Consider the following 24,484-nt stretch of genomic DNA (forward strand, 5'->3'; position numbering starts at 1 on the left):
TAGTTCCTACGAATTTCAGACACACCCCTCCTAAATCCTAATTTGCTCGCGAGCTCTTTTTCTCTCCACGTTTTTTCCTCGGTCCATTCTTTCGTCACCGATATTAAAAGAAACGGACACCTTCTAGATTTCATTTGACAATTGACTTTCGCTGGCCGCCAGGTTACGCTAGCTATGAATATATATTATATAAAGGCATCGCCAAGTCTCTAACTTCAATCCCATTCTATTTTTTCAATGGACAGCTGAAAACTATTCAAACAGATCTTGTTTTCCTTTTTCAGCGTTCCAAGTTTCATTGCCTTCATTCTTTCGATTATTTGTATGGTATATATACGCAAAAGAAGCTTTACTTGGTATTGCAAATACTTCATCCCCAGTTTCCAATCTTGAAAAAGGTTGATTTGAAGCTGCAGAAGCTGTCGTCTTTTTTACATTTCCTGCATCGTAGGGGGACAAAGATTTCTGGGTTTTTGTGGGGTTGAACTGAAGTTTCAGAAATTGTGCTCTTCTTTTCATTTGGGTGGCGATGGAAGGTGGTAATATATACTTAGCAAGTAATAGCATGCGAAATAGCATGCGAGGTGGGAGCTCGACGGCTTGGAGAAGCAGTGGAGTTGAAATGTTCTCAAGGTCTTCGCGGGAAGAAAACGATGAAGAGGCTCTGAAATGGGCTGCGCTTGAAAAACTCCCAACTTACAATCGTCTTAAAAAGGGCTTGTTGACAGCATCTCATGGTGTAGCCAATGAAATCGATATCAGTGATCTTGGGTTTCAGGAGAAAAAGAAATTGCTCGATAGACTGATTAAAGTTACCGAAGAGGACAATGAGAAGTTCTTGTTAAAGCTCAGGGAACGAATTGATAGGTAAGAACATATCGCTTTTCAGAAGAGAAATTAGCTGTTTCCTGTTTTTTTTACTTTTTTTAATAAGTTACTGCAGGATTCAAGCGATGAAGGAAGTAAAACATAAGTTTTTTTCAAAAAATTAATTAGTATTAATCATGTTTAGTGTGTTAATTCTATCCTACATTGATACCAGATGTCCGATCAATTGATTTTTTTTTTTTTTTTGGTTACATAATATACTTGAGTAGAACTTTTAGTCCAACCTTTTATATTAGTTGATCTTTTCTTCTATAACTAATAACTATTCGTTATATTTGTGTTTTCTATTTCTGGGTTTAGAGTTGGGCTTGATATTCCGACGATTGAAGTTCGATTTGAGCACCTGAATATTGAGGCAGAGGCTTACGCGGGAGGCAGAGCTTTGCCTACTTTTATGAACTTCGTTACTAATATAATAGAGGTAGGAACAGGCGGATTTATTAGCTCACATAATGTTGTTTCTGAGTTATTGATGTTATTCAATGCTGTTTCTGACAATCTTTGTCTCTTGGGCCCCCAGAATTTCTTGAGTTCTCTGCATATACTCTCAAGCAGAAAGAGACATGTAACAATTCTTAAAGATGTTAGTGGAATCGTCAAGCCTCGCAGGATGACACTGCTTTTGGGTCCTCCAAGTTCTGGAAAAACAACACTTCTTTTGGCCTTGTCTGGAAAGCTGGATCCAAGTCTAAAGGTGAAAACTGAAGATAATTTTCTTAAAATGGTAAATTAGCAGAGGAGGTTTCTTTATTTTTCTCATCTAATTTAAAAATGCTTATTTGTCTACAGACATCTGGGAGAGTGACTTATAATGGCCATGAAATGAAGGAGTTTGTTCCTCAGAGAACTGCTGCTTATATTAGCCAGCATGATGTTCATATTGGAGAAATGACTGTAAGGGAAACCTTGGCTTTCTCTGCAAGGTGCCAAGGGGTGGGATCACGATATGGTTAGTACAATTTCATATAAACACTTTCCCCTTTACCTTTGATTCTAATTTTTGATGGTCTAATATGGGGTGGTTATCGCAGACTTGCTATCTGAATTGTCAAGAAGAGAGAAAGAAGCCAATATTAAACCTGATCCAGACATTGATGTCTACATGAAGGTAAGACAGATGCTATACTAACTTTTTATGATTTTACACTGGAAAATTAAATTACAAATATTCACTGTAATGGGTAAAGAATATCTTAACATAACATTTAATTTGTTTCTGATATTCCAGGCAGCAGCAACTGTAGGCCAAGAGGCGAACGTTGTAACAGATTATACACTAAAGGTAATGCCAATACCAGGTTCTTTCCTGCTTCATAATTTCTTAAAATGTTCAATGCGAAGGACATAGAGTAATATTTTAAAATTTGCAGGTTCTGGGATTGGATATATGTGCTGATACCATGGTAGGGGATGAAATGTTGCGCGGTATCTCTGGAGGACAAAGGAAGCGTGTCACCACGGGGGAGATGCTGGTTGGACCTGCAAATGCTTTATTTATGGATGAAATATCCACCGGCTTGGACAGCTCTACAACTTTTCAAATTGTGAACTCTCTCAGGCAATTAGTTCACATTCTGAATGGAACTGCAGTTATCTCACTGCTTCAGCCAGCACCAGAGACTTATGAACTTTTTGATGACATTATTCTAATCTCTGATGGACAAGTAGTATACCAAGGACCCCGTGAGTATGTGCTTGACTTCTTTGAATCAATGGGTTTTAGATGTCCTGAGAGGAAAGGTGTTGCCGACTTTCTTCAAGAAGTAAGTCCAGAGTATATCTCTTGTTTCCTCAATATAATCGTTTTATTGTAATTTGTTCATATAATCTTCTCCTGTTGCAGGTGACTTCAAGAAAAGATCAGGAACAGTATTGGGTGCGCCGAGATGAACCCTACAGTTTTGTAACAGTTACTCAATTTTCGGAGGCATTTCAATCATTCCATGTTGGCCGAAGAATTGGAGATGAACTTGGAATTCCATTTGATAAGTCGAAGAACCATCCAGCTGCCTTAACCACTAAAAAATTTGGCGTTAACAAGAAGGAGCTTCTGAAGGCTAACTTTTCTCGAGAATATTTGCTTATGAAAAGGAATTCATTTGTTTACATCTTCAAGCTAACACAGGTGGGTACTTGCTCTCAATTATTATTTATTTATTCATTAAAAAATATTTTGTTTATTGATATACGTGATTTTGACTGGTTATTTTCTCTTGGTTCTATTTAGCTCACTATCATGGCGTTTATAGCAATGACACTATTCTTAAGAACCAATATGCACCGGGATACGCTGGACGATGGAGGAGTTTACGTTGGTGCTCTATTTTTCACATTAGTGATGATTATGTTCAATGGCATGTCTGAGATTTCTATGACCATTGCAAAGCTACCTGTTTTCTACAAGCAACGTGACCTCCTATTTTATCCTTCATGGGCATATGCTCTTCCCTCCTGGATTCTTAAGATCCCCATCACATTTTTAGAAGTTGCTGTTTGGACATTTCTCACTTACTACGTAATCGGATTTGATCCAAATGCTGGAAGGTAAAGAAGAAGCTTTCTTTCTTTACCTGTTTGGAAATTCTAGTTCAACCTTGCATGTTACTTGTAATATGAGAACTGAGATCTCTGTCTTGTTCATCATGCAGATTTTTCAAGCAATACCTTCTACTGTTACTGATTTCCCAGATGTCTTCTGGATTGTTCCGAGCTATAGCAGCACTTGGTAGGAACATGATAGTTGCCAACACATTTGGGTCCTTTGCACTGCTCATTCTTCTCGCATTGGGTGGCTTTATTCTATCAAGAGGTAAGATATGTTAATTAAATGTAAAAAAATTGTCACATTGACCACTTTATGCTTACATATGTTTTTTCCCCTTTTTATTGCATGTGAAACAGAGGATATCAAGGGTTGGTGGATCTGGGGTTACTGGATTTCACCTTTAATGTATGGCCAGAATGCTATAGTTGTCAACGAGTTCCTTGGGCATAGCTGGAACCATGTAATTTCTTGAACACTACCTACTTTCATTTGAGTAATGTCTGGCAGTAATTTGAAAATTATTTAATTTCCAATTTCGAATTTTAGCTTGCCCCCAATTCAAGTGAGAAACTTGGCCTTCAAATTCTGGAGTCTCGTGGATTCTTCACACATGCATACTGGTATTGGATCGGAGTTGGGGCTTTGGTTGGTTTTGTGGTGCTGTTCAATGCTTTATTTGCACTGGCTCTATCTTTCCTAAACCGTAAGCATCTTCACCTATTTCCTGCTTTGAAAAATCATATCAAAGTGATGCATAGCTTTTATTAATTGATATGAATGATTTTGCAGCTTTTGAGAAGCCACAGGCAACAATAAATGAAGAACCAGAAGGCACTACAGCTAATCACCGAGCCCAAGGAGTTGAATTACCACGCATAGGTAACTATGTGTGCTAGCATGCGCTGTAGCTGAATTGTAACATGTATTATGCCTTTGATGCTGAATAAGGTCTCATTTTTTGCATGTAGTGAGTTCACAAAATGGTAGAATAGCTGATTCTGTGGCGGGTTCCAGCCATGGAGGAAAAAGAGGAATGGTTCTTCCTTTTGAGCCGCACTCTATCACATTTGATGAAATTGTATACTCTGTTGACATGCCACAGGTAAAAATCATTACCAAACTTAAAATCTAGTAGTTGTGTGAGCACTTTATTCGAGTTCCAACTGTTTTGATATCAAAATGGCAGGAAATGAAAGATCAAGGTGTACTTGAGGACAGATTGGTGCTTCTAAAGGGTGTTAGTGGAGCATTTAGGCCCGGTGTTCTCACAGCTCTAATGGGTGTCAGTGGTGCTGGTAAAACTACTCTGATGGATGTTTTGGCTGGTAGAAAAACAGGTGGATATATTGATGGAAGCATCAAGATTTCAGGATACCCTAAAAAGCAAGAAACTTTTGCTAGGGTCTCTGGTTATTGTGAACAAAATGATATCCACTCCCCACATGTTACTGTCTATGAATCATTGGTCTACTCAGCTTGGCTTCGTTTGCCTCAAGAAGTTGATTCTAAAACCAGAGAGGTTAGCATCAAAAGCCAAGCAGTACAATTCCTTAAATTTGCTCATTTTTTAGGCCTGGCCTAAATTTTCTCTTGGCATAAATGCTGATTGGTCTTATTGTTGGATTTGATGAACGGTTATAGATGTTTATTGAGGAAGTCATGGAACTTGTGGAGCTGAACCCATTGAGGAACTCACTGGTTGGTTTGCCTGGCGTGAGTGGTCTTTCAACCGAACAGCGCAAGAGGTTAACAATTGCAGTAGAACTAGTGGCTAATCCCTCTATAATTTTCATGGATGAGCCCACTTCTGGATTAGATGCAAGAGCTGCTGCAATTGTTATGAGAACAGTGAGGAACACGGTGGACACTGGAAGAACTGTTGTGTGCACCATCCATCAGCCAAGCATTGACATCTTTGAAGCTTTTGATGAGGTAAGAAATTGCAATAATCAATGAAGCTTGTGTTTTGTACTGTTTTTCTTTATCAGACTCGGTATCTGACATTTGTATGTTACTGTGATCTTAGCTTTTCTTAATGAAGCGTGGAGGACAGGAGATATATGTTGGGCCATTGGGTCGTCATTCTAGCCAACTAATCAAGTATTTTGAGGTAGGATGCAACTACAAGTCAATTTTTTCTAATGAGCAAGCCATAATTATAGTAGTGATTACTGATTTTCCAATATTTTTTTTATTTTATTTTTCAGAGCCTTGATGGTGTTAGCAAAATCAAAGATGGCTATAATCCAGCAACTTGGATGTTGGAAGTGACAACTTCAGCACAAGAGCTTGCTTTAGGGGTTGATTTTACTGAGTTTTACAAAAACTCTGACCTATACAGGTGAGTGTATGGATATAAATATAATGCCTATTGACTGGTAACATTCATATTGTTGATTTCTAATAGAAATTCTTAAACTGCTATGTATGACTTCACAGGAGAAACAAGCAGCTTATAGAAGAACTTGGCAAGCCTGCACCAGGTTCAAAGGATATTTATTTCCCCACTCAATACTCACAGTCATTCGTGGTCCAATGCTTGGCTTGCTTATGGAAACAACATTGGTCATATTGGAGAAATCCACCGTATACTGCTGTGAGGTTTCTCTTCACCACTTTCATAGCCCTGATTTTTGGAACAATGTTCTGGGACCTCGGAAAGAAAACGTAAGTTATTTATTTTAAATAGTTACTAGTCTTAGAACTTTATAGTTTTCACTTCAGTTCTGATGTGATTCTTTGGTTAACATTAACAGCTCAAAGAGACAAGACTTGTTTAATGCCATGGGTTCCATGTATACTGCCGTTCTCTTCCTCGGTATTCAGAACTGTTCTTCTGTACAACCAGTGGTAGCAGTTGAAAGAACTGTGTTTTATAGAGAAAGAGCAGCTGGAATGTACTCTGCTTTACCTTATGCATTTGCACAGGTAACTAAGAACAGTAAAATCCTTATCTTACATTTTCTTTTTATAATCATGATCTCAAATCTTATGTAGTTGACCTTTTGGTGTTTTGTCACAGGTTCTAATAGAGATACCTTATGTTTTTGTCCAAGCTGTGACATATGGTGTTATAGTTTATGCCATGATTGGATTTGACTGGACTGTGGCGAAGTTTTTCTGGTATCTGTTCTTCATGTTCTTCACATTGTTATACTTCACCTTCTATGGCATGATGGGTGTGGCTGTCACACCAAATCACCATGTTGCTGCCATTGTTGCTGCTGCATTCTATGGAATTTGGAATGTCTTCTCTGGATTCGTCATCCCACGACCCGTGAGTGATTCTGGAATTATTTCTAGAGCACTAAGCACATAATTTAGCCTTACATGAATTCATGGATCCTATTATTTTCCATTTTCTAATTTTTTTTTTACTATTTATCGTTACAGAGCATTCCTATATGGTGGAGATGGTACTACTGGGCATGTCCTGTGGCCTGGACTTTGTATGGACTGGTTGCATCACAGTTTGGAGATATAACAGGAGGAACAATGGAGGGAGAGAATGAAAATGTTCAACAGTTTCTAAGGAGTTATTTTGGTTTCAAAGATGACTTTGTAGGAGCTTGTGCTGGCGCGGTTGTCGGGTTTACAGTACTCTTTGCTTTTATTTTTGCAGTTGCAATCAAAGCCTTCAACTTCCAGAGGCGATAGAACTTGAACCTCTCAACTCAAATGTAGGATTCTTTTATAATTTCAATCAAATTTTCACTTTTCCGTACCCTTACATAGTTTTCTTTCTTGTGCTGGCTTAATGCTTCACATATAGATGTACAACCATATATAGAATATACACAATAATTTTGTACTTGTATACCTACACTTATCAATGGCAAAGAAAGTTGGCTTCAACTAGTGCAAAAACCGGTTCCAGTTAATATTCTTTGTTTTGATTCATGGAAAATAATCATTCTTTCTTTCTTTTGCAAAATATATGGAATATCAGAGTCCAGAATTTTAAAAAACAGAAAGACAAATACGTGAAGAAATCAAGCAAGTACAGTACATGAAACTGATTGAAGTGAAGCAAGTATAGAGATACCAGAAAAAATCAAACATGGCAACACGTAGAAAATAGAGAGCATGAAAGGAGTGACAACCACCTGAGTCTTGAGATTGCCGGCGGGGTGAGAGAAACTTCAAGTGGCTTCTCAGCAGGAAGTTGAGGCTCAAGCTTGAAATTAGAATAAAAAATCCGGTTGTATTTAAGGGTGTGCATGTGTTCCAAGTGTATTCTTTTTATTTTTTATTATTATTATTAAAGGTATGCCTTGTCATGAGAATATTTTTCAAAATGAAAACATTCATCAATTGATGAATTTTTCAACAAGGTCTAACTCCTAAAAATGTTGATGAATTATTTGAAAGAACTCTTGAAACAATTTATGAAAGATCACACGATTCATAAGTTATTGTAGGTTCATGAATTATAAGAAGATTTTTTTTAATTATTAAAAGATTATGAATAATTTGATTTTCATTATCAGCCATAATCAATACTTACAACAGAATGAAATTTAAAATTTCAATGTGTTTAAACCAGGTTACTGTGATACTTTAAGGTCATCCCCCATTCTTTCTTAATCTTTTTGAGGGCAAGGCCTTTTTTTTTTTTAATTCGATGAGGTCATTTTTAGCGCAGGACTAGGTATTGATTTGAATAGGCCTATGAGTGATATAAGGGAAATAAGGCCCACAGAGTATGGACCCAAATCCAAGAGCAAAAGACAGAAATGAAGTGGCAGCGAATCTCAGGGGAAGAAATCAAATTTGCACCAAAACCTCAAAGGTGAGAGAAGATGAGATACAAAAAGAGGTACAATCAGTCTTTCATACAAGAAGATGCGCAGAATGTTGTACATGAGATCGAGTCATTACAAAATCATAATCATATAAATATTTGGTGAAACCTTCCGAGGTAATCTAAACTATTTTAACACAAGTGCTTAGTTTGGGATTAAGGCAAGTCTAATATGGTAAAGGCAGTTTGGAAATAAAAAAGGCAAAAAAAGGAAAAATTGATGTCAGAAAATTGAAGAGAAGAAAAAAATAGCAACAAAAATATTAAATATATGATAGTCTTGCATTAAGTGATTAGAGAATTAATCACAACTATATAAATGTGCTTGTGACAAGCTTAGTGTGTGTGATTAATGCAAAAAAATAAAAAAAATAAAAAACTCTAATATTGTGAAGATTCTCCTTAATTTCCCGATTTAGCTTTTATCTCCAAGCATTTCTAAATTTCCTTCTTATTGTCTTTTGGTTATTATGTAATAGTTATTTGCATTTGTGGGACTAATCCCTTATAATGTGACAAACTAAAGTTAGAATTTCTATCTGAAGAGGTGTGTGCTCACATTTAATGTTTGACCATGCCTTGAATATAACTATTTTAAATAGGAGAATACTTATGGGTAATAAAAAAAAATCGTATCTAATATCTGTTTTTATTTATGGAAAATAATCATTTTTCCCTTTTTGGATTCATCTGGGAAATGCGTTTAATAATTTAATATCTTTTCTCTAACATATACATACTTATATGTTCAAGCTTGACGTTCGCTTCCAAATTAAGGGTTTTACTTGAAATTCCATGTTTGGCCGGAAAAATAAAAAATCAGAAAGTGTTTGTTAATTAAAAAGTAAAAACATGATATTTGTAGAAGCTTCAGCTTTTGCAGTAGGTGGTGAACTTAATTGAACTAACTTTTAACGTAACACCAGATGAGAACAACACACACGAACAAACATACTCCGGAAAACCAGTTTTCTTATGGGAAACGGAAACTCAACAAAAAGTGTTGGACCCTCAAAGATGGATAAAATTGAACTTTTCCGTCTGAGATGGAAGCTTGCTGCGGAAGGTCATGTATTCATAATGTTGTTATTGCTAAATCAAAATAATCTAACCACGAGTACCTTTCTTTCTCTTCTCTCATTACGATGTGACAATAACGACGTTAAATATGCTGATACGTGACTAACAGTGTTAACCTTTTGTGCTAAAGTGTTAAAATCTCGATAAGGTGGAATGCTGGTTCGGCATATTGACAAAAAAAGAGAGAGGAAATTGTGGCTCATTTTGCTTGTTTTAAAGAAAAAGCACAGATAAATTAAACTCTACGTCTTTGATGCCAATCCCTTTGCTGCTTGTGAAATATAAGGGTGCATTATTGTTGTTGTTGGTTGCCGATAAGGATATCGTTGTCTGATGCTAGTGAAAGGTCATCATCACTAGTTGTCGCCATGTTTTTGCCATTGTTAGAAGTGTAATAGGGAAGAAGAATGTAAAATGGAGGAAAGGATAAAATAGACAGACTTTGCATAGAAAGCATTATAGAATGGGATTCCATCGTGTATATATGATGGAATCCGATTCTGCCTGTTTTGTAGGATCGAGAATTCTTGAGAATTGTAATTATAGCATACCAAGCATACTATCACATGGATTTCATTTCTGATTCCTTTCCCTCTTATTTATATGATGTATTACGGTGAAATATGAACTATCTGTGAGCATGTAGTCCTAAATTATTCTCTTTCTTCTGAGGTACGAGGTATTTGAAGCTCCTAAACATGTATTTGGTTGATTCAAGCATGGAATCACATCGTGTTTTGTCCAAACCATAAGCATCAAACAGTAATCTTTTAACAGTTTGGTCCATTTCTACCAGAAACTTCACATAGAGATTGATTGTCTCACTGCTCAAACAATTAAAGAAAATTATAAAGCAGTACAAGAAATGTAACCAAGAAAACAACATACGTAAGCGAGTTTATAAAGCAGCACCAGAAATGATCATATCCTGTCGTGGGCCACATAATGCTGGCAAACTTTTGAATTGCTTCCTCATTGGATGGGCCTTCTAAGTGGATTCCAAGAGATTCGTGTAAAGGAATCATAGGACGTCGTTCATAGTAACCGTGGGCAAGCTTGTCACTGGTCTTTCGCATTTTTGTTTCCAATGGAAGATCAAACAGTTCTTTCATTATATTAAGTATGAGTCGGAAAGCTCTACGGAGACCTTCTTACTCAGTGCATAGAAACAACCATTACTCTCTAGTGCATTTCGCAGCACTTGTTTAGTTGAAAACCAAGTGTCAGAACCAGGTTTCAAGTTTTCATCAGTGAAGTCTATAATCGAAATCTGGAAAATGGTCGAGGAATCCATCTTCTCAATGAGTTCAAGGATGATACAGCTAATGGTACTCGGAGATATCTTGTGCCTTCAGTTAACGGAGTTTCATGTACAAGGTAAAGTTTTATGACTAAGAATGTGGTCCTTTATAATAGCTGAAAACATGGTAACGAATCAACAGAGACATGAAACACAAGAGTTGCGTCACTTTGTGGCTCAGAACACTAAAGTTTGAAAAAGAAACACACACAGATGTCAGAAGTCAAGCAACGACTTGGCCACTTGGTTTTGGGTGGGGGTTGGGGGGTTAAATATTTTTTATTTATAATATCTATGTATATTTATAATAGTTTTAAAAATGAGGATAAATTATTGAATAAAAATTGTACATGATGAAAAAATGTTGAGAAAAATGAAACCACATATTTCATATATTAAATAAAAAATTATAAAACATATAGTTGGTAAAACATATATGTTTATATATAATATTTGCATATAATATCAATATCTAAATATCGAATTAATACATATTCTATATATCATTTTTTTTAATAAGATACACATTTTATATATCAAAGCTAAAAGCACACAAATATTTACATTGTTTTCGGACTTCCTTTTTTTTTTTTGGTGGGGGAGGAATGGGGATGGCTTTTTTGGGAATAGAGAGTGGTTTTTGTTTTTGGTAGAATTTGGAAAGGGCCTCATATGGGCCAGGTCCACATGAGCTTGGATCCTGAAGCCTTTTTATATAAAATGTTTTGGGCAAATTGGTCAAAAAGACTAAGTTGGAAAACAAATTAGTCTCAAGGAGCAAATTCTATTAAAGGACCATGCTGAATTGTTTATTCATTTTACAAATTCTAATTGGACCAAAATGCCCCTAGGGTCATAATAAAGGAATTTGAAGTCAAAGACCACTCTATGCTTAGTTTTTTTGTGCACGTTGATCTAGAGAAGACAATGAAGGATGTTTTCGAGAGACCATCAACGACAGTGTAAGTTATAAGCAAGTCATGAACAATGAGTTTTTAGAAAGGCTGCCCCATCTCTTCACATAGTGCCCTAATTGGATGAGTTTTGAGGTTCACGAGAGTTTCAATGATGGAGCAAATGATGGCTTAAGTGAAGATGGCAAAAATGAGCATCGCTATTTCTTTGCTTACCCAATTAGAGGGGTAGTATACCCCTCCAATCATTCACATAGTATACCCCTCCAATTGGGCAGGCAAAGAAATAGTGACGTTCATTCTCACTATCGGTGTGTTTCACTTAGGCCATCGTTGCCGTCGTTTGCTCCACCGTTGGAACTCTCAAGAACCTTGAAACTTGCTCAATTAGGGCAACATATGAAGAGATAGGGTTGTCTTGCTCATAGCTCACACCATCATTGATGGTCCTTCAAAAACGTCCCTCATTGTCTTCTCCCTTTCAACTCGCACGAAAAAACCAAGCACAAAGTGGTCTTCAATTTCAAACTCTTTTGTTAGGATAGGGGCATTTTGATTTGATTAGAATTTGTAAAATGAATAAACAATTCAGCCTAGTCCTTCAATGAAACTTGGTGCCTGAGACTAATTTGTTTTCCAACTTAATCTTTTTGATCAATTTTTCCAATATTTTTTTCAAATTTAGCCTATCAATATGACGAGGCTCATGTATCTAATATATATATGTGTGTGTGTTAAAGTATATTTTTGATTTTTTTAAATTTTATAAAGTAATTTTTGGTTCTCTAACTCTAACACTATTGGCTCTAAATAATATTTTTTTTGCTAATCATTGTTATTTCTTTAAAAAAAATTAAATTTAATATGTCAACATTTGATGTATTTTATCAATGTTTAAAAGTTTAATATAAAAAAAATTTTATAATAAAACTAATGATATTAGAATTAAAGAATTGAAAAATCACTATATATAATATTATGGGAGTAAAATAAAAAAAACATGGTATAAAGTTACAAAACTAACAATATACTACATGTGTAAGTGTGAGAGATCAGGCTCAGAGTCAAATCTAAAAGCCTATTTTTATTGTTTTAATTTTTTTTAATTAAGCTTGTCAGTATGATATTATATATTTATACTCTTAAGTATAAATTAAAATATTTTAAAATTTAAAATAAATAATTTAAATATTAATTTTAAAGTAAAAACATATATTTCAAAATTTAAATTTAATAAAAATATACAAAATATTATAATTTTTTGGAATTAAAATAAATATGAGTTTAAACTGATAAATTAAGCATGTTTTTTTCTGGGTTTGAAAAACGTCACACACAACTGAGAAATCCTTCCTTGCTAAAATTAAATATCTTAATTTTCGAAGGGCGAACTTAATAATAAAGGATGCAAATAGATAGTTGGGTAAACCTGACCATATTCCCTGTTCTTTTTTCCCCACTTTTAAAGGTCAGCACTACGAAACGCATGACTTTCATCCATCCGTGAGAACAAAGAACATGAGAGTGGAAAGAGCATATTTTAGTGTAACCAAAGATCGAGTTCGAGTCTTGAAAGTGTAACAAGGTGAATGGCAGGAGTGCCCACTCTTATGGTGCTTATCATATCTCATTCTAGATTATTTTTGGCTGCATTACAGGTGGAGTGAGGCAGGGTGAAATGTTCCTAAAAAGGGGAAAAAAAACATGAGAGAAGAGGGAATTGTGTACCTGAGTCTTGATTTGAAATCCTCGATGAGCTTCTCCTTTGGAGCTTCTTGTACTGAAGCTGGGGAGCTTTATATGGTTGATAATGGTAGGAATATAATATGAAATTAAATGCAATTAAATGAGATTTCACGCAATGAAATATTAATCCAATCCCCAAGTCCCAACAAGAGACAAAAAGGAACATACGTAGCTTAATGCATGCATTGTTAAGGGTGCATGTCGTCCAAGTGTATGATATGAGGACCAAATTTAATCCCACTGCCATCACATGAGTTATGAGTTAAATCTTCCGGAACAATAATGTTTGTTGAGTTTGTAAAATGAACTTTGACCGATAGAACACATAAAAAAGAAAAAGAGAAAATCATTGTCTCAGGGAGAAATTTAATTTTAAAAAAAATCCCAAAAAAGTAAAATAACTCTTAAATTTCATGGGCCTTATTTGTTAATGAATTTTGGAGTACTTCTTCAAAAAGTCCCATTCTGTTTGGGCCAATTTTTATCCGAACAATTTCTATTCTTTTTATATTGTGTGAAAGAATCATGGTTTTAAAAATTAAATCAGCTATTAAACTAGACTAGTCATTGGTTTATGATTTATTGGTTTAATTGTGGTCAAACCGTGGTTGAATTAGTTGATATTAAATTAATATATTTTAAATTAATGTATTATAATAAAATAAAAAATTTACGCAAGCATTTATATTTTAAAAATATATATTAATAAATGCTTAGTAAAATGATATATTATTGATGATACATGATTAATATTAATTATTTTTGGCTGTTTTTTGTTTTAATTAATTTTTTAAAATTTTAATTAATTCAGACCAGTTTTTAAGGGAATTAGTTTAGTTTTCAACTAATTTTTGACTAATTTTTTGGTCGTTAACCTGTTCAAGAGCTGATTCCCAGTTTAGTCCAATTTTTAAAATATTGAAAAGAAAAGTTCGACTACTCTTTTTAGCTTTTTAGCTTCTGTTCTCCGGTTAAAAAAACGAAAAAAAGGCTTTTTACCTTTTGTTTGGAATCGTTTTTTTATTGTTTAATATAATTTATCTTTAGATAAAAAAAATTCAATATACAATTGAAAATGCCATGTTTGGTTGAAAAAGAAATCAACAAACATCACATATATTATATTGTCAACAAATGGTGGGCTTGAATTAAATTATCTTTAATATACTTCTTTTCTTCTAACCTTATTTATAAGTTACTTCCATCATATTTTATTAGAATCATAGAAAACCTTAAACCTCAGTCTGATCTTTAACATAATCTGATCTTTAAAAGCTCGGTCTGCGCTGGAAGAACTCCGTCTGTGCTGGAAAACTTGATCACAGCATGATAAAATTTAAAAGCTCCGTCTGCGTTGGAAACTTGTTACGCAACTTGATGTATTCATAATGGTTAAATGCTTTGTATCGCAGTGGATGGTCCTCATCAACTAGCCCTTCTTCTGTTTCCATCATCTTACTGTTATATGAAAATAATCCAATGGAGTACCTCTCCTTGTCTTCTGTCATCATCACCTTATGTTCAAGAGGTGGTATTCTGTCATTGCTCCAAACCTAAAATTAAAAAAAAAAAAAAAAGCTTTCATTTCCAAAACATTAATCTTGATGACATGAAACTATGAAAATAATCGACCTACGTACCTTTAATGCATCACCTGCCAAGAACAAAAACTTGCTGGGCAAGGGATCAATATTGACCCATTCACCAGTTCTCAGTTTAGCTTCCAAACCTGCCACGTTATTCTGATGTAATATGGTGAAGTATGAACTGTCTGTGTGAGCAATCAGTCCTAAATTATTCTGTGCCTTCTGAGGAACAAGGTACTTGAAGCTCCGAATCATGTAATTGGTTGAATTAAGCAGGGAATCACAACCACTTTGGTCCAAATCATAACCATCAAAGAGCAATCTTTTAGCAGTTTGGTCCATTTCTATCAGCAACTTGGCATACAGATTGATTGTCTCACTACTCAAACAATGAAATAGAGTTATTAATGATAAAAACTACTGGCGGGGGAAGGCAACCGTGGAAACAACAAAAATGAGTTTTTGAGCAGTACCAGAAATGATCATATCCTGTCGGCCACATTATGTTGGTGAAGTTTTGAACCGCTTTGTCATACGATGGGCCGTCCAAGTCGATTCCAATGGCTTCATACAAAGGGACTTTTGGATTTCGTTCAAAGTAACCATGGTTAGGCTTATCACTGGTCTTTTGCTTTTTTGTTTCCAATGGAAGATCAAACAGTTCTTTCATTAGATCAAACACAGAGTTGCAAAGCTCCATTGTGATGCTATTAGTGGTTACAAAAAAGCAACCATTACTCTCTACTGCACTTCGCATCATTTGGCTAGCTGCAAACCAGGCATCTGTACCACGCTTCAAATTTTCATCGCTAAAGTCTATAATAGGAATTTGGGAAAGTGTTTGGGAATCCATCTTCTCAATAATCTGTCAAAGCGAGCGCCAATGAATTTAAGGTTGATTAGTAATGGAGTTCATATACAAAGTTAATTAAAAAAACAAATTAAGAATGTGGAACTTTGTGATAGTTGTGATCACATTAGTATTGCGTAAATGGAATATAATATCATAGTGACTTCAATCTATCAATAAAAACACAGATGTTTGAAAAAACATAGATATATGTCAAGAAGTTAAGCAACCACAGTGAATGAAACTAATTACTTAAAGTCAAGGTAATAGAGAGCATGAGAAGAAGGGGAGGCACCTGAGTCTTAAAATTGTGAGCAAGTGATAATAATTAGGTTATTAAATATTATTAAGAGATGCATCTCTTTATGAAGGTTCATGAATATAATTATTAGGTTCATTGATTATTTAGAAGAATTATTTAAATGATTCATGAAAAATCACCAGATTCATGAATCGTCCAGAGAAATGTCTTTATTAAGGTTATTGGATCACAAGATTTATGAATGTTATAAATATTATTAAAAGATATGTCTCTTCATTATAGAAAAATTAGAAATATGAGATTTTATTTATTTACTAAAAACTAATTTGAATAAGAAGTACTATTTTGTAGAGAATAGAAGGTTCGAAAGTGTTTTTTTTTTCCTTACCCATTACTAATCAGCTTGTAAAAAAGAACTATTGGGAAAAAACAAAGGGTGAAATGGTAGTTTTGCTACTCAATTCTTTGCGTAGGGTGTTTGATTTCTTAGACTTTTTTTGTGTAATGTTTCTTTTTAACAATTAAAAACGGTGTAATTTTTTCCTTATAATTAATAAATTTTAACTTGAACTATTTATTGACTAGAAAATTATAAAAAATTTAAAAAATTACAAAAAATGATCTTATAAAAAAATTAATACCAACTAGGTCTCCTAAATTACATATATATATATATATATATATCAAAAGATAAATATTGTTTCTTATCCATATAAAAGACAAAAATATCATTTTGACTAATCACTTTGACCAGCTGCTAGATGATTTAGATTGCCATTATTAGAACAAAACCAGTAAGTAATTAAAAACTAATATATTTGTTACCAAAAGAAAACTAATATGTTTGTTTTGATGATCTCTTATTAACATATTCATATGATATAATATTTAATCATTTAAGTATTATTATTTATAAATTTTGTTCCAAGATATATAAACAATCTTTTAAGGGTATGTTGGTTTAAGATTGTAAAATAAGTGATTTTTAGATAATTTAAAAATTTTATAAAAATAGATTTATTTTGTAGAGACTGTATAAAAAACATACATTATCTTATGTTTAGTTACAATAATAAAAAGTGATTATTAGTTAGTCATTTTTAAATTTTATGTTACCTTCCTTGATTTTGTTTTATAAACATGATTTATTATTTAATTATTTTAATATTTTATGATATCTTTATGTATCCTGCATTTTTAAAATATTATTTTTCATGTACTGCATTTAGAAGCTACTCAAAGTAGCTTTTTAAAATAATCAAAAATATTTTTTTAGATTCTAATTATTTTTTAAAAATTTAAACAAACATAAAAAAATTCATAAAATAGATTTTTTTAAAAAAATGCTTTTTTATAAAATAGACTGAAAGGACAAACGGGCCTTAAAAATCAATTGCTGAATTAGTGTATTCAACATTTATAGATGAATGTGTTTTTCACATTAGAATTAAAATAGTGAGGACAAGGGCTCTTTAGTGGGCCAACAAAACCAGACGATTGCTATGGACATAAGTAACGAGATGAAGGAAGATGACTCGACTAAGATGAACGGGACACAGATTGAGGATATTGTGGGGTACATTATGGGGGATGTGAACCCAATGAACCTTCATGTTTCTCCATGAATTACATGATTTGGAACTCATGGGGTACAGGTTCAAAAACCTTTCTTGGCCTCATACGTGAGCTTCAAAGGTTTTATGAATTGGATTTTCTGGCTCTAATGGAAACACGCAGCGGTGGTGAGAAGGCTATGAAGATGGTGTCTAAGCTAGATTTCAACAGTTTTGACGTAGTAGATGCCCAAGGTTATAATGGGGCTATATGGTATCTTCAACGAAATAACGTACTGAAAATTAAGACAACAAAAAAGCACCAATAATTTGTTCACCTCAAGATCGAAAGGCTCGGGAGAAGCTTGTGGTGGCTAACCATTGTTTATGCTAGCCCAAATATAACAATTCAAAGAGGTCTTTGGATTGAGTTAACCAAGATTGGAGATGAAGTTAATGGTCCTTGGTGTATCACCAGGGATTTTAATGCTCCTTTACTGCATTGCAAGGGACCCTATAAAAGGGTGTCTTTCGAGTAGACACATTTATGTCGATGCTTTGAATCTGAGGGTCTCCATGATTTGGGCTTCATGGGTTCTGACTTCACATGGCAGTGTGGTGATAGTTATAGTTGGTTGGATCGAGCCATTGCAAGTGATGATTGGGTCAACCTCTTCCCTTTTGTAACAGTAACTCACTTAGACTTCTTAAGGTCAAACCATCATCCCATACTACTAAATCTAGTTCCTAATATGGAAAAGTGGGCAGATGAACCCTTTCGTTTTATTGCCTTATAGGTTATGCATGAGAATTTTGGAAAGTTTGTCGAGGAAACCTAGGCAATAAATGAGGATTGAAATGCTGAGATTTCAAGATTCATTCATGCCTGTAGTACCTGGAATAGGGAGGTGTATGGTCACTTATCCTCATGCAGGAAGAAAATCCTAAAGCAAATTGACGGGAAAACCAAGTCTATTTGACGTGGCAATGTTGACCCTGAAATTGACACCCTTCTATGTGGACGTTGGGGGAAACTAGAAGACATTATACTGCAAGAAAGTCTTATCTGGACATAAAAGTTTAAGGTTGATTGGTCCTTGTATGAGGACAAGAATGCTAAGCTATTCCATATAAAAGCTAATAGGCAAAGGAAAATGTACAGAATTAAAGCTTTGCGGGATGACAATGGGAAATAGGTATATGACAACCAAACACTTGAATTGATGACTACCTCATTTTTTGAGAATTTGTTTGTAGAGGATGAGGTTGTTAGGAGCAGCATACAGTGTGACGTTTCTTACCCCGCAATTGCTAATGGTGACAGAGTCTTTAGGAAGAAAGGTTAATAAGACATAAATTAAGGAGGCTATTTTTGGCATGGGGTCATTGAAATCTCTAGGACCAGATGGGCTGAGTCCTATTTTTTATCAGAGCTAGTGGAAAATTGCGGCGCCATCAGTAGTAAGTTTTATAAAGGATCTCTTTGAACATCCTGAAAAAATTCACAAGATCAACCAGATCTTCCTGATGCTTGTCCTGACGAAGGAATAGCCAGAGTCTATACATGACCTTCGTCCTGTTAGCCATTAAAATGTTATCTTTAAAGTAATTACATAAGTTATCATGAATAAAATAAAGTTGATACTCTCAGATTATCTTGCCTTATTAGTGTCGTTTCATTTCTAGGCAACATAGCTCGAATAATATTATCATTGCTCGAGAGATCATCCACTCTATAAGGATTATGAAGAGAGGAAGGGGTTTAATGGCAATTAAAATTGACCTTAAAAAAGCCGTCAATTGATTAAACTAGCATTTTGTTATTAATTGTCTTAAGGAATTAAATCTACCATCAATTATTAAGGTTATAAGGAATTCTATCTCCTCAACTTCTGTGCAGATTTTGTGGAATGGGAACAAGGCAGCATCTTTTACTCCTAAAAGAGGCGTTTGAAATATCCCTCACTATTAAACACAATTAACTAATAAAACTCATGATAATCAAAAGATTAACCTATAAAGACGATTACCAAATTTTAACTCAAAATCAAGGGATCTCAATTTTTCTTAATCAAAATGAGTTTAAATCAATCATAATCTTTTATATCAAATTAAAAATAAGTTACAAACGCATAAAATACTTCAGAGGAGTGAAAGAAATTGAGAACAGTTGAAAAACAACTCATTTGCTGTAAAATAGGGCAATGCGTTGTGGCTCGTGCATGTTACTCTCTATGCCATGCACCACAGTGTGTTACACGCAAATGATAGCAGATTGATAGCATAATCAGGGAACTTCTAATACGTCTTGATTCTTTGTCCAACGTTTGATTGACATGATTTAGGTGTCTATGGAAAGCTCTTTTCATAAACTAACTAATAGTATGAGTTTTACTTTTAAAACAAGTCACACTAGAAAATTGAACACCCAAACACATTTCTATTACTTTTTATAGCTTTCACACAAAAAAAATGCTTGAAACCCAAAAGTGGTAAAAGCCTTTCATAATACCTGAACCATATCTATTGGACCTAAGAGTATTAGTACAACATGTCACATGCACTTAAATATCTATATAATACAAAATTACTCATCAACCCCTTTTTCGTCAAAAATAAAAAAGGAAGTAATTTTCTTTGTATTGCATCCAAAACAATCAAAACATGTTTAAAACACCATTTTGACACTTGCCTTAGTATTTTAGCCCTATCAAATATATTTATATATCTCCATACACAATTTCTCAGGGCCCAAAATATAATTCAAACATTTGCAATAACAAAATAGTGTAAATACATGATATGTAACCTAGAATTGACAGCCATATTCTATTACACAAAATAATTATAAGCTAGAAGCGTACAGTAGGAATGAACTAATTCCTAGTCTCTTGAACCTTCTCCCTCTCTGCACCAGATCTAGAGCCTAAAAAGTGTTAAATGAAAGGGGTAAGTCTAGCTACTCAGTAACCAAAGTTAAAGCTATTATATGCAGTTATATATCAATTATAAATCAAACACATACATATGAAACCAAGTACTTAAAACATGCTTTAACAGTTATCATAACTTATTAATCCATTTAACACATTTTTATTTTACACATGCTAGGTACATAATCACAAGACGCTCAAACATGTGATCATAACCTGCCACACATGACCTGTCACAACTCAAAAACATATGACACATCATATATTTACATAGGCAGTGATTAGCCAACCTTATACTCTCCTTATTTTCTCATATTGAAACCATGAGCTGTAACGTTGAATAGGGCTCTGTCCGTGTGACTAGACTACCTAAGCTCACTAATCGTGAGGTATGACCTGGCCAAAGACATATAACTCACTCTCAGATCATGGCTTCCCCTACTCTCAAATATTTGAGATGTCTCATACCTTAAGTTATTCTTCTCGTTAAACTAGTGGAGAAAACAAGGTTATAGTCTCCCAAAAAATTATGGGACAGTCTCTCGACAAACTGTAGGACAAGACTATACCCCTGTGCACTGAAGGTTAGCCTAAAATATCATATAGATTTTCCTCCACTCTCAATCCCTAGGCAAACTCTCGCCTACTGATCATGCCATAAACGATGTTCACTCATCTTCACATGTTCATTTATTGAATATTAAAGCCAACACATTGGGCTCAGGACCGAACGCTACCTAAGTGAGTATAAATCATCATTTTCCCTCATAACACATAACACATCACTTTTAACCTCTTATATTCCTCTTTATCATATTTATCACCAATCACTTATTCACAATAAATTTGTCAAGCTCTGAAATATAGGAGTGATCGGCACAGGATGTGCACTTAAACACCCATCCCTTAAAGCCTTGACGAAGGAAAGTTTTGAATTAATACATTTGACTTACTATCCGCCTAATTGTATGCATCAAATTTTACTTTTCAAATAATCAAAATATCATACTTTTTGTAAAAATTTCGATAATACCTCCCCTATAAGTAAGATCTTTCCAAAATCTTTACAACAAAAATTTTACAATTTATAACTAGCAATACGGAGCTCTACTTCTCATCAAGAGATAGACAATATAACAAAGAGAATCAGGACCCTGACTATAGTCTATGTGGGGCACCTAATCATATTTTTCATGACATAATTCATAAATTCAAATTTACATCAGTAGGAAATATTTACAAAACAAATCTCTACTAAGCTCAATAAAAATTTCCTCATTGGAAAGCAAGATGTACAGTATGAGCTAAGTTATTTGAGACTAAAATAACTTTTTCAGTGAATAACGTCCCAACTATAATATTTTGTAGAATCACAATAAATAAAATATAATAATTATATAAAGAACATGAGAAAGCAATTCAATGTAAGTAAATTTTTCAACTTAGAATAAAAGTTCTATATAACTTCCATAATAAAAATATTTAAAACTATAATGACAAAATAGCTTTAACATTTGATTTTGACAAATTAAAATAATTAAATAATAAATAAGAATAATAATATTTCCTAATTTAAAATCATTAAATATGAAATCACCTACTAACTAAAAATTCATATTTTTGAGAATTTATCAAAATAATTCACAAATATAGATATATAGTCCATGAGGGTAAATAACCAAACACGACTTTTGCCACAAATGAAAATATGGACACACAATCAATGAGGATAAGTAACCAAATACAGTCAAAGCTACGAAACAAACATGGGCACACAGTCCATGAGGGTAATGCTAACCAAATGCAGCTCGAAGCCATGAAAACAAATGCGAATACGAGACCCACAAATAACAAATGTGAGAACAAAGCTTACGAAAATCAAACTAGCTAGTTATTGACCATGATGCACCAAGGGTTAACGAATTACCTTTAGCAACTAGTGTTCTGTATAAAATCTCTTTTAAAAATCATTTTCAAATATGTGAACAAATCATCACTTTCAAGATACAATCAAACTCGTATGAATAGTTTTAAGCATTAAAACTTGCCAGAATAAAATTTCATATCTAATGCTCATGCTTGCATTTATTGAATAATAAAAAATGCCAATACTAGTGAAAAGAAAATTTATCAATCTTGAAAGGATATCTTATAAGGGCTAAAACATTCATATGCTATTGTAATGACCTTAAGTTTAAAAAAATCCTCCTAATTTATATTTTATTTAAATTAATATTATAGCAAATGGAGAGGGGTGAGTTAGTGAAACTTATGCTAATAAATTACTTGAAGGTCTAACATTTAAAATTATTTTAAAATAGATTAATTTCACTTAGTTTAAGATTTTAGAAAAAAACTACCAAAATGTCCATGTCTTTTATGTTATTAGAAGAAATTTTGGGCCTTCTTTTGTAATTTTTATAATTTCATAAAAATCAGATTTATATTCTCTTCCGGTCAGCAAGCACGCATCGCCTTATTCATTTTCTCTTCTCCTTCGGCATTTTCGAAAACTCCAGAACCACCGAGAGTCATTTTGTTCATTCTCTGCTCATCTCCTCCTTGCCGTTTTCCTTTATTTCTTCCTCACCATTGCTGAGCTTGCTTGTTTCTTCTCTGTTGAGGATCTGCTGTGAAATGGCACTATTTCTCATTTCCCCTATCTCTGGTTGCTGTCAATTTCTACTCACTGTTGATGAAGTGTGCTTGGTCTTTGCCTCTTATTCCTCCTTAGCTGCTGCTGTGTTCAGATCACCATGAATCTGCCACTGTCGAGGCTGAACTCGTAAATTCGTCTGCTCCTCTATTCATCTATTGGTCTTCTCTTCATGCGAAGGTGATGCCTGAATCTTTCTTTCTTTTCCTTTGTTAATGCACTGCCATGGGATGTCTCCCGTCTGTGCTGTTTATATGGATGTTCCAAGATCTTCTTCTCCCTCCTTCGTTCTGCGTCCTACTTTCTCCATTTTTGCTTGACTAGAACCTTCTTTTGTTCTGCTTTGTCGTGATCACATGTGAGTAGGGAGGTTCAACTTCTTCTCTTCATTTCTTTACTACATTAGTGGTAAGTCAAGATACATCTTTCTTCTATTTTGTGCGTGCATTTGTGTGATGTGGCTGAAAATGGGTTTTTTATTCTCTCTCCTTAAATTGTAGCTGTTATGCGTGTTAGAAGGATAATCAAATTAAGCTTGAGTTAAGAACATGATTTTTGACTGATATTCCAATTATTATTATTATTATTGGTTAAAGAATCGAAATTGGGTTGGCTGATTGAATTCAATATCAATTTTGTGATTGGTAGAAAATGAGACATAAGGGGAAGAGGTTTGGTGTTAATTTGAGAATTAATGGATGATAAGTGTTTGATAAAATGCCTCTAGGAGAGTTTTGCTTGAATATCTTAGATTTATGAAATTTGATTAGTTATTGTGATAAATAAATTTAATTTGATTGTTATTGATCCATGAATTTAGCTTGTAAGTTACAAATTAAAGAAATTTAATTATTATGAATTTGTATGTGACTTTAAATTCTTGGGGATAGAATGATTATTAATAAAGTGTTGGATAAAATATGATAGGTTAGAAAATTTTAATTGTATGGTTGGAAACAATGTACTGAAGAGAAGATGTTATCTCAAGTAAATGGGTTGATATGGCTAAAGCATTATTAAGATCTTATCTAAGCTCTGGAATTATAGAGAATTATAAGGTTGAAGAGTGTACAAGGTATATTATCAATTTAGAAGTCATACTTGGAATGTTTGGAAATGGTTAGTCAAGAGAATTAAAGGTTATATGTTTATTCAAGGGTTTAGAATGTCGTACATTAGATGCTTGGTAAAAAGTCTAAGGAAAAACTTTTACGTATAAATTTTATTGCTAAAATTTCAAAGTTATTTTTATTTTTGTTTTTGTTGAATGGATTCCCTTTAAAGAGATTTGTTGATTCAAAAGTAAAGTTCATTAAAATCTTATTATACATTATGGGGTAATTGTAAGGAAGGTAGCTTGATTGGAG

General features: G+C 33.8%; 2 protein-coding genes and 1 pseudogene across 2 annotated transcripts; 1 reads left to right on the forward strand and 2 right to left on the reverse strand.

Annotated features, from left to right (window-relative positions):
- Positions 1–224: 224 nt before the first annotated feature.
- LOC129288185 (pleiotropic drug resistance protein 1-like) lies at positions 225–7,288 on the forward strand. Its single transcript, XM_054924636.1, has 22 exons — positions 225–867; positions 1,189–1,309; positions 1,409–1,582; positions 1,678–1,837; positions 1,920–1,996; positions 2,117–2,170; positions 2,259–2,651; positions 2,732–3,013; positions 3,116–3,432; positions 3,537–3,697; positions 3,790–3,893; positions 3,980–4,136; positions 4,223–4,312; positions 4,402–4,535; positions 4,620–4,952; positions 5,075–5,365; positions 5,460–5,543; positions 5,641–5,774; positions 5,873–6,100; positions 6,190–6,361; positions 6,456–6,710; positions 6,827–7,288. Exons 1-22 carry the CDS (start codon positions 530–532, stop codon positions 7,088–7,090), a joined length of 4,323 nt encoding a protein of 1,440 aa, XP_054780611.1. The 5' UTR covers positions 225–529; the 3' UTR covers positions 7,091–7,288.
- A 2,189-nt stretch (positions 7,289–9,477) lies between these two features.
- Positions 9,478–10,639, reverse strand: LOC129288186 (probable 2-oxoglutarate-dependent dioxygenase AOP1; annotated as a pseudogene).
- Positions 10,640–14,571: 3,932 nt separating this feature from the next.
- On the reverse strand, positions 14,572–15,584 carry LOC129287929 (probable 2-oxoglutarate-dependent dioxygenase AOP1.2). The gene is made up of 3 exons (XM_054924214.1): positions 15,337–15,584; positions 14,918–15,242; positions 14,572–14,830 (listed from the first exon to the last, which is right to left on the reverse strand). The coding sequence occupies exons 1-3, from the start codon at positions 15,561–15,563 to the stop codon at positions 14,597–14,599; spliced, it is 786 nt and encodes a 261-aa protein (XP_054780189.1). The 5' UTR covers positions 15,564–15,584; the 3' UTR covers positions 14,572–14,596.
- Between the last annotated feature and the right edge of the window lie 8,900 nt (positions 15,585–24,484).

Source organism: Prosopis cineraria, unplaced genomic scaffold (assembly GCF_029017545.1).
Source record: "Prosopis cineraria cultivar Desert tree isolate PC_DT_omini unplaced genomic scaffold, ASM2901754v1 PC12, whole genome shotgun sequence".
Classification (NCBI taxonomy): Eukaryota; Viridiplantae; Streptophyta; class Magnoliopsida; order Fabales; family Fabaceae; genus Prosopis; species Prosopis cineraria.

Excerpts from the sequence above, each read along its gene's own strand:
- LOC129288185 (XM_054924636.1), top strand. The coding sequence starts at position 530 with ATGGAAGGTGGTAATATATACTTAGCAAGTAATAGCATGCGAAATAGC. Across the intron at positions 3,894-3,979 it reads TTGGGCATAGCTGGAACCAT|CTTGCCCCCAATTCAAGTGA; the intron begins GTAATTTCTTGA and ends TTCGAATTTTAG. Across the intron at positions 5,775-5,872 it reads AAAAACTCTGACCTATACAG|GAGAAACAAGCAGCTTATAG; the intron begins GTGAGTGTATGG and ends ATGACTTCACAG.
- LOC129287929 (XM_054924214.1), bottom strand. The coding sequence starts at position 15,563 with ATGGAGCTTTGCAACTCTGTGTTTGATCTAATGAAAGAACTGTTTGAT. Across the intron at positions 15,243-15,336 it reads ACAGGATATGATCATTTCTG|TGAGACAATCAATCTGTATG; the intron begins GTACTGCTCAAA and ends TTGTTTGAGTAG. Across the intron at positions 14,831-14,917 it reads TGGCAGGTGATGCATTAAAG|GTTTGGAGCAATGACAGAAT; the intron begins GTACGTAGGTCG and ends TTTTAATTTTAG.